This window comes from Phaenicophaeus curvirostris, chromosome 8 (genome assembly GCF_032191515.1).
Source record: "Phaenicophaeus curvirostris isolate KB17595 chromosome 8, BPBGC_Pcur_1.0, whole genome shotgun sequence".
In the NCBI taxonomy this organism is placed as follows: Eukaryota; Metazoa; Chordata; class Aves; order Cuculiformes; family Cuculidae; genus Phaenicophaeus; species Phaenicophaeus curvirostris.
In genome coordinates this window covers 17,221,989-17,231,745 of record NC_091399.1, presented here as the reverse complement: position 1 = coordinate 17,231,745, position 9,757 = coordinate 17,221,989, and the positions used below count along the sequence as shown (strand labels likewise).

The 9,757-nt window shown below is 60.8% G+C and overlaps 1 protein-coding gene across 1 annotated transcript; it reads right to left on the bottom strand.

The window, feature by feature from the left end:
- Positions 1 to 644: 644 nt before the first annotated feature.
- On the bottom strand, positions 645 to 8,420 carry LOC138723354 (cell division cycle protein 20 homolog). The gene is made up of 11 exons (XM_069862299.1): positions 8,379 to 8,420; positions 8,119 to 8,236; positions 4,792 to 4,940; positions 3,631 to 3,727; positions 3,141 to 3,269; positions 2,572 to 2,768; positions 2,130 to 2,224; positions 1,697 to 1,928; positions 1,462 to 1,587; positions 1,174 to 1,291; positions 645 to 823 (listed from the first exon to the last, which is right to left on the bottom strand). Exons 1-11 carry the CDS (start codon positions 8,418 to 8,420, stop codon positions 645 to 647), a joined length of 1,482 nt encoding a protein of 493 aa, XP_069718400.1.
- Positions 8,421 to 9,757: the final 1,337 nt, after the last annotated feature.

Genomic DNA, 9,757 nt, shown 5'->3' with positions numbered 1-9,757 from the left:
TCAGCTCCTTGAATCAGGAGCACTGGTGTCGCCGCTGCCCGCAGGCCCTGGCCACCCCCGGCTCACGTTATTCAATTCCTTAGAAAAGGACCCACCGGTCCCCACACGAGCAGCCCTTCCCCAGAGGCCTTAAGGGCCTTCTAGAGAGCCTTTACCACAAGTCCATCACGAGGTATCCCCAGGCGACACCATCAGCCGTTCCCAGGAGGTCTCTCAGCTCCCACACGCCTCTGGGCTCGGCGGTTCGGCAGACGCTTCCCTGCGATCGCTCCCGAGTCGCTGACGTCCCAGCCGTCACCCCAGGGCTGTCTCTGTGAGCAGCACGCAGGGCGCAGGGCGCTGCAACCTCCTCGGCGCGCAGGAAGGCAGGGGACCCAGGCTTGGAGACCGTCCTGCTGGGACACCGCGGGACTCGTCCTCCGCATCCACGCTGGGCTTGCTCCCATCAGCCACGGCCTTCTCTTCCAGCAGACTCCATAAAAAAGACAAAGGAAAGCACTTGGTTAATTTTAAAACCTTAATTAACATTTATTAACATTTAAACTACGTACAGGGGAAACCATTGAAACTACGTACAGGGGAAACCATTGAAACTACGTACAGGGGAAACCAGGTTTTCCCGCTCCCCCCCCACCCCCATGCCCTCATCGTATGGCCTGGCGAATGAAGCTGCTCTGGACTATGTCTGCCTTCTCTCTCTCCTTCTTCCTGATGGGATCCACCGCAAAGCAGCGCCAGAGTCGCAGCGTTTCATCCGCAGCAGCCGAGGCCACTGTTTCGCCATCGGGGCTCAGAGCCATGCTCAAGACTCTCGCCGTGTGACCTGAAGAGGAGGTGTGCGCTCAGGGACGGGCCGCTCGGCGCACGCCCCGCTCCCTCTGCTTCTGCCACCACGCTCACGTTTACTGCGTGGGCCCCGGGAACCCCAGCAGCTCGCAGAGCTGGCCCCGCACCGGGCTGCAGCAGCAGGAATTCACAGCCCAGGCGGGCATTTGCACCAACAGCGTTCCTTCAGCAGCCCCCAGGAGGGCCTCCCTCGAGCAGCACACGCCTCTGCTCAGCAGCCCGCACCAGCCGAGCTCCAGCTCGGGCCACCGCTCCGCTCCACCCAAGGATCACGTCTCCTTCAGCCGCCAGCAGCCCTCCCTGCCCCAGGCAAAGGGCCCTGCCTACCTTGCAGCTCAGTGACCTTGGACATGGCTGGATACTTCCAGATCACCAGCTGATTCTCTGTGGAGCCGTGGCGCGAAATGAGCTCCTTGTAGGTGGTCGACCACATGATGGAACAGACCTGGCAGGAGGCGGCAATGCAGGGAAGACGAGCTGCTCGTGCCGATGCTCAGCACCCCGAGAGGAGCACGGCCCCCTCCTCGGCCCTGCCTCGGGGCCTCAGGAGCCAGCAGCTCCGCTCAGGCGTCCCACCACAAGCTGTTTACATCCAAGCCGACGCTCACGTCTCACCTGGGAGCGGGCATCGATATTGCCCAGGCAGGTGCCAGAAGACACGTTCCAGAGGCGGATGCGTTTGTCGCCGCCTCCGCCTCCAGTGGCCAGAACGCTGGGCTGCCACGGACACCACGCCACAGCCTGCCAGAAGAGGGGTCAGCCTGAGGCGTGCAACGAGCACCCTGCGCGCAGGCAGTGCCGCACGGCTGCCTCGCACACAAACGCGAGCCCACAGCTGCCCCGTGCTCACCTTGACAGCACCCTGGTGCTGACGGAAGCTCTGCGCTGGAGCAAATCCTCCACGGCCCCCCTGGCTGCTCGGCCAGATGTTCACCACGTGGTCGTCACCACCACTGGCGAGGAAGCGGCCGTTTGGAGACCACTTGAGGCCACACACCTCCCGCGTGTGACCAGCAAGCGTGGCCACCTGGTGCTGAGCGACTCTGACGTCGTGGTGCTGGATGCAGCCGCTGCGAGCCCCGCTGCAGAGAGAAGGCTCACAGGGTCAGGCTGCACACAGTGCTGGGAAAAGCCATCCTGGCGCTGGGGCAGGACGGCTGCACCTGCCGCAGGGTTTCACACCGGTGCTGCCGGCAGATCCGGGCTCTTGGCGTGAGCCGAGCACATCCACAAGGATCTGCACCGGCTCCGCTCCGCCCTTCCAACCCCACCCACTGCTTTACCTGGACAGGATGTAGCTGTTCCAGCTGAGACACCCGACACGGGACACGTGGCTGCTCAGCGTGCGGACACGTTTCCGACGCTCCACGTCCCACAGCTAGGGAAGCAGAACAACAAGTTCTCCAGAGGGCCAGGAAACGCCAGCCCCGTTGCTTTGCCCTACAAACCGCAGCGCGCAGGCTCTGCCATTCAGCCTGCTCACTCTGGGAGCAGGGAACAATTTGTATCTCCTGCCCGCAGAACGGAAGGAGAACGCCAGGGGTCAGGAACCCCAAACCCAAGCTCTGCCTCACTGCCGCAGCTGCTCACTGCCGGAGGACATCTCCAGCCCACACCAGGCAAGTCGGAGCGCGTTGCATCCTTCTAGCGCCAGCCAAGCCTTCGTCCCAAGGCCCCACAGCTCCAGCAACCCCTAAACAGCTCCAGCTCGACTCCTGCACTCACCTGGACCTCACCGTTGCTCAAGCCAACAGCCAGGCAGCTGCCTCCGTTACCCCATGACACAGAGGAAACGTAATCAGCTACGTGCTCCGTCTCCATGAGGTTGATGATCTCCCCAGAGACGTGGTGCCACAGGTAGACAGTGGTGTCCAGAGCCAGCGCCAGGAGGTTTTGAGAGCTCCAGTCCAGGAGATTCAGATCTACGGTTTGGAAGAGCAATGCAATGCAGGCCACCCTGCGCTGCCCTGGAGAGCCCTGCCCTTCACCGGTGCTCATCATAGAATCATAGAATAACCAGGTTGGAAGAGACCCACCGGATCACCGAGTCCAACCCTATTCCACCTCCACCAGGTATGCGTGTCCCCCAGCCCCAGTCCAAGCCACCTGCCCAGCACTCGGGACCACTGCTCCTACAAGGCTTCACCCCAGAAGTGGTCCATGCCAGCCCGAGGGCAGAAGAGACCGAAACAGCCCAGGCAGAGCTCCAGTCCCTCAGACCACGCTGGCCTAGGAACCGCACTGCGCTACACAACGATCTCAATGCCCAGCGCGCGACATCGCAGCCCACTTACAATAGTCATCACGGATGTCTGGGGCATCCAGGACCCGCTCTGGCGCGCAGGGAATGTATCTGCCCTTCCTCCTGCCGCACCCAGGCATCACCTCGTGCCCGCAGAGCGCTGTGACGTTGTTCTGAAAGCCTGTGTGCAGAGAAACACTTCTGTTAACCGGAGGTCCCGTTTCCTCCCAGCTAAGCCCTGCTCACCCGAGGAGAAATCCCTCCCGGGGAAAATGCAGCCCTGAGAGCAGAGCCACGCTCAGAGGAATGCAGGGCGCTAACGGCACTGCCGGGGTGAACTGCTGAACCAGCTCTGGTAAATCAGTTCTCTGGAGCTGTCACACAGCCCCTCAGCCGCTGGACACCTAAGGATTAGGGAGAGCCTGGTGTGCACAGCAGCTCCCAGAAGCCGGTCGATGCCTCCAAATGCGGAGCCTCTGTGCCGCTGTTCCCCTCCCCAGGGCTCTCCAGCCGAGTCGACTCACCCAGAGCCTGTCCCTCACCTGCCGCAGGGCTCGGAGCCTTTCCACTGAGGCTCAGGATCTTTGCCTCTTCCACATCGAAGCCGTTCAGCCTCACTGCCCAGGCTTTCTGGCGCGCCTGTCAAGGCAGGTCGAACAGGACAGGTGACCCCAAAGCGACCAACGGAGGATTCCATCCCATCTACGTCGCCCTCGCTTTGAAACCCAAAGACCACGAGGGTCGGCCCCCTCCTCTGTGACGGCCGCTGAGGACCTCGTCTCTCTCTTTGCCCCCGACCCTGGACCCGCGTGTTCCTGACTCCAGTTCCTGAGCTCAGCTCCCTCCTGGCTGTGGAGCCATTCCCTCGATTCTGCTCTGCAGGATCTGTGGTGACGTTGAGTCATCGAGGGCGCGATCTCAGATATTTGTGTGTATATATATTACCACTCCTAATAAGATCAATAACCGTTATTATTATTATTATTGTAATTTTAATTAAAGCTGCGGTTTTAGTTTCCAACTCACAAGTCTCATTCCTCTCATTTCCCTTTCCCCCTTTCCAGGGGTAGGGAGTGGAGGGATTTGGGAGCGCAACTGCACGGTTTTAGCTGCTGAAATCAGCCGGGCTGGGGCTAACCCGTGACACAGCTCCAAGGGTTTTTTCCTCAGACACCAGCAAGCTCTCCTGCTCACATTTGAGCACAGAAGAGCGGCCAGGTCAGCGTCTCACGGCCAGCGGACAAAGCCACAGCCACAAGGAACCAAATGCTTCCTACAGAGATTTCAGAACCCAGCAGACACGTTCCAGAGCGGCTCCCCACGCAGACATTGTGCTGGAACAGCTCCCGCCAGCAGTGTCCCTGGGCACAGGCTCACAGCCTAGGAGCTCTGTACCCTGGGCCGATGAGGCTTTAAAACGGAGCAAAGCTGTGTTTGGCTCCCACAAGGGCCAGAGGCTCTTCCCAGGGACACGTCCCTACAGAACAGCTTCGCTCAGGGTCCCGCGTCCCCGTTCCATTCCCAGGCCCTACAGCTCCAACCTCATCCCCGGCTCCTCAAGGGCAGAGCTGGAGGCAGCGGCGCTCGGGGCTGTCAGCCTCACGCAACCACGCGACACAACTTACAGTTTGCTTCCCTGGGAAAGGCCGCGAGGGCGTTTGGGAGGGAGCAGCGCAGTCCCTGCAACTCAGCAACACGCTCACCTTCTTGGTGGGTGACACCAAGGCAGGGTCCTGCTCTTGGCTCAGGAGGAACTTGGCCACCTCCATCCTCAGAGCGCGACGGCTGGGAATGTAGCGATCTGGCCGAGCGGTCGTTTGGCTCCTCTGCATTTTGGATCCTCGTTTACCTGCACTCGCACGCATCAATATTGTCTGACAGCTACGCAAGAGCCCAGAGGAGAGCCCTCCCGAGGCAGCCAAGCCGGCGCTTTGCCACATCCCCCCTCGCAGACGAGCGGGACTCCCAGCGCTCGTGCCATCCAAAGCCCAACTCGCTCGTAGCTCTGCCCCCCGTCTAACGCACCAGTTAGAGGCTGCCGAGCTCTGTGCCCCCGGCCTCCAGAGCCCCTCGGCTCCCCGCACCCCCCTCTGCCACCGCTCCCCGCTCACCGGCTGCGCCGCACCACATCGCGCTGGAGCTGCGGCTGATGGGGCTGAGCCCGGGGCTGAGCTCTGCCGGGCCTCGGGGATCGCCGGGAGCGGCTGCAGCAGCACCGCGGGGATCACTGCAGGGATCGCCTTGGGAATCGCCTCGGGAATCGCCTCGGGAATCGCCTCGGGAATCGCCTCGAGCGGAAGGGTCGCCTCGAGCATCAACTGCACGTGGGACGCAGGCGAGGGCGTCAGCGCAGGCAGCAACGGGACTGGGCTGCAGCCTGGCTGCCAGGGCCCTGGGCTGATCCTCAGCACCCTCAGCACTGAGGCCTCCTCTGGCCCGGCCTCTCCCTCTGCCCCCCTTCTCCTGCCCCCTCCCTCTCCCCTCTTTCTCTCTCTCTCCCATCCCTCCTCTCCCTCTCCCCTCTCTCCCTCCCACCCTGCTCTCCCTCTCTTCCCTCCTCCTCTCCCTTTCTTTCCCTCTCCACAGCTCCTCTAGGACCCCCCAGAATCCCTCTAGGACCCCCCCAGGATCCCTCTAGGACCCCACGAATCCCTCTAGGAACAGCAGAACCCCTCTGGAGACCCCCAGGACCCCTTTGGGACCCCCAAACCCCTAGAGGGAACTTCCAGAATCCTCTAGGCACCCCCGCAAGACACCCATAGGACACCCCAGAACCCCTCTAGGGACCCCAGGACCCCTCTGGAGTCCCCCAGGACCCCGTTAGGACCTCCTAGAACACCCCGGGGACCCAGAACCCCTCTAGGGCTCAACAGAACCCCTTTAGGGAACTCCAGGCCGCCTCTCGAGCTCCCCTGCAACAAGGTGGGGATCAAAGGGGAAAAGAGCGCCCCCCAGCTCAGTGCCGCCGCCGTGTGGCCGCATCGCGGTACTGCAGGAAGGGCTGCAAGAGTCTCTTCCACAAGCTGCTCCTTCTCCCTTTTTCCCACCCCAATTCCCCCAGGCGGGAACCCTAGACGGGTCCTGGGGGGTCCTGCAGGGGTTTTTGGGGTTCTATAGGGGTTCTGTGGGTCCCTAGAGGGGTCCTTGGCATCACTAAACGGGTCCCGAGGCTCTAGGGGGCTCCTAGGTGTACCTAGGGGGGCCCTGGAGGTGGTGGAGAGGTCCTTCAGGGGGTTCCTAGAGGGGTCCTGAGGAGTCCTAGCGGGGTCCTGGGGGGCTCTAGAGGGGTCCTGAAGGACATAGAGGCATCCTAGTGGTCCCTAGAGGGGTCCTGGGGGTCCCGAGACGGGGCCGGGGGGGGTCCTAGATGGGGCCTGGGGGGCTCCAGAGGGATCCTGGGGGTCGTGGAGAGGTCCTGGGGGGTCCCTAGAGGGGTCCTGGGGGTCCTAGATGGGTCCTGGGAGGCACGTGAGGCCACTCCCCTTTCCTCCTCCCCCCTCTCCCCCCATTCTCCTCCCCTGCCCCTTCTCCTCTCTCTCCCCTTCCCTCCCCTCCCTCTCTCCCCCTCTCCGCGCCCCTCCCCGCCTCCCCCGGACCCGCCGCTCGCTGCCTCCCCCGGACCCGCTGCCGCCCGAACCTCCGCGATGCGGTTGGGGCTCCCGCAGCCCCCGACGGCGGTTGGACCCGCGCGGACGCGGCTCCGATTGGCTGGGGCGGGGACGGGCCCCTCCCATTGGCTGGGGCGGGGACGGGCCCCTCCCATTGGCTGCGGCGGGGCCTGGGGGCGGGGCTAGGGCGAAGCCCTAAGGGTGTGGGGGGAACTGGGGGGCTGGAGGGGGAAGAGAGTCGTGGGGGGTCAAGGTGCTGGTGGGGTTTACAGGGCCCCCTCTAGGGACTCCAGGACCCCTCTAGAACCCCCAAAACACCTAGAGTGAAGCCCAGAACTCCCCTGGAGCTGCCCAAGCCCTCTCTATGTCTCCCCAGAAGCACTCTAAGGATGCAAAGACCCCTATAGGGAATCCCAGGACCCCTCTGGAGCTGCCCAAGCCCTCTCTATGACCCCTCAGAACCCTCTAGAGACCCCAGAACCCCTCTAGCAACTCCTCAGGTCCCCTCTAGGATCCCCCAAATCCCTCGAGGGACACCAGGACCCCTCTGGGGCCCCCCAGGACCCCTTCAGGACCCCCAAAAGCCCACAGGGAAGCCCAGGAATCCTCTAGGCCCCCCCCTCCCCCAGGGCCTCTCTAGGACCCCCCATAACCCGTGTAGGGACCCCAGGATCCTTATAGGGAAGGCCAGGACCCCTCTGGAGACACAACTCCCCCCCACCCCAGGACCCCTCTAGGGTCCGCGGAGGGTCATAGAAGTATCCCGGGGTGTTCTAGAGGAGTCTTGGGGGTCCCTACAGGGGTCCTGGGGATCTTTACATGGGTTCTGGGGGTCCCTAGAGGGGTGCTGGTTGTCCCTGGAGTGGTCCTGTGAGGATCTCGAGGGGACTTGGGGGTTCTTAGAAGGATTCAGGGGGTCCTGGGAGTCCTTAGATTGGTCTTGGAGGGTCTAGAGAGATCCTGTGGATCCCTAGAGGGGCCCTGGGGCTTCTTAGAGGGATTTAGGGTATCCTGCGGGGGCCTAGAGGGCTTCTGGGGGTTCTAGAGGAGTCCTGGGGTCCCTCGAGGGGCTCTAGAGGGGTCTCGAGGAGCCTTAGAGTTATTTGGGCGGTTCTGGGGACCCCTAGAGTCATCACGGGGGTTCTGGAGGGGTCCGATGCGTCCCTAGATGATTTCTAGGCGTCCTTAAAGGAGTTCTGGGGGTCCTAGAGGGGTCCTGGGGGCCCCTAGGGGTTCTAGCGCTGCATAGTGCTAGCGGGGTCCCATAAGGCTCTAGGGAGGTCTTAGAATGATTCGGGGGGTCCCGGGGAGTCCTAGAGTCATCCTGGAGAGTCGAGAGGCATCTTGAGGGTCTGTAAAGGGGTCCTGGAGGTGCTAGAGGCGTCCTGGTGGCCCCTAGAGGGGTCCTTGACATCACTAAATGGGTCCTGGGTGGCTGTTTAGACGTCCTGTGGGTGCTGGTGGCTTTAGAGGGATCCTGGGTGTCTCTAGAGGGGTCCTGGTTGTCCCAAGAGGGGTCCTTCGGGGCTCGTGAGGGATTCTGGGGGACCCCGTGGGGGCCCTAGAGGGCTCTATAGGGGTCCTAGGGGTCGCTAGAGGGGCCCTGGAGGTCGTGGAGAGGTCCTACGGGGCCCCTAGAGGGGTCCTGAGGAGTCCTAAAGGGGTCCTGGGGGGCTCTAGACCTCGCCCAGTCCATCCACGCCAGAGCCCGGGAGCTGGATCATAGTCCTTACCCTTCACGGACACGCAGGACAGAGTGAGATTACGCAGGGAGATCGTTAAGAAAAGATTTTATCCCAAATTTCTTGTGCGGTTAGTTCTGCAGGCACTTTTCTTGTTGTGTGTGTATATCATGGGTAATAGAAAGTGTGATCGGTGGTGGGAAAGATACAGGAAGAGAAGGAGAGAGAAAAGGTTTAAGGAGCAGACAAGACACTCGGAGATGCGTCCCGATCCAATATCAGGGAGGGTTCTTAAACGATCCCAAGAGACCAAGATTAAGGCACAAACGAGGTCAGGTGCCGTACAATCTTGTGAGCTTTATTTTAACAACTGACAACAGCGACAGGACAGAGAGGAAAAGAAAGGAAAAGTTAGAACCCCTAAGCAAGAAGACGGTAGAGATGCGGCTAATTACCACCACCACGAATCCAGCGATGTCCCGTTGGATCGGTCTCGGTGCAGGTGATGATGAAGACACAGCCACGGGGTGATGATGATGTTCCAAGCTCCAGGAAGCCCGGCGAAGGCACACACAGCAACACACACGAGGTCGAGTCCACCAGCAACGAAGAAGCAAGCAATGAAGGAGTCCAGCACCCCGAGCCTGCCGAGCAATGGGGAAGTCAAGCACCCTGAGCCCACCGAGCAATGACGAAGTCGAGCACCCCGAGCCCACCGAGCAACGAAGAAGCCAGAGGCTCCCCCATTTATCGCCCCAGTCCACGGTTTCCCCGAATAGTCCAACCATTTTCAGGAATGCCCAGGTGCCACTCGGTAAGCGCACTTCTGGTGGATGTCATGGTTTTTCCGTTGGGGACAGTTTGGCAGCGCTCACGAGATCGGCTCTTCATTGCAATAAAGATCCCTTACGAGATCGTGGGGGCGTTGGCAGCGATGTTGAGCCAAAGCAGTTCAACGGTTACGGCCCCTTACACCGCCCCGTGGCTCAACATCGCTGGCTTCATGGCGGTGTGAAAGACAGAAGGACAGAGAGAGGAAAAGGCCAGAAGAATGCGCAATACAACAACAAACAAAACGTCCAGCAAATTTTACAATCACAAGCATCTTCTTGACAATATCCTTAACAAATATTACAACCTTAACAAATATAAACATCTTACAAACCCACAAGTCTTATCTTAAAAACTACTTAAGCCTACAAAACCGTAACATCTTATCCTAAAACTAATCAACTCGACAAAGCTTCAACATCTTATAAAACAGTTTTAAACCTCCGATTCGTTGACCGTCGGTGCCTCCGGGCCCGCCTCTGATGCCTCCGACGAGTCAGCACGACAACACAATAGTTTACATTGCGGACATTCATGAGGAAAAAATA

Coding starts and splice junctions, on each gene's coding strand:
- LOC138723354 (XM_069862299.1), bottom strand. CDS start 8,420: ATGATCCAGCTCCCGGGCTCTGGCGTGGATGGACTGGGCGAG. Junction 3,270..3,630: donor GGCTCCGAGCCCTGCGGCAG/GTGAGGGACAGG, acceptor CTCTGCACACAG/GCTTTCAGAACAACGTCACA. Junction 1,588..1,696: donor AGCACCAGGGTGCTGTCAAG/GTGAGCACGGGG, acceptor CTCTTCTGGCAG/GCTGTGGCGTGGTGTCCGTG.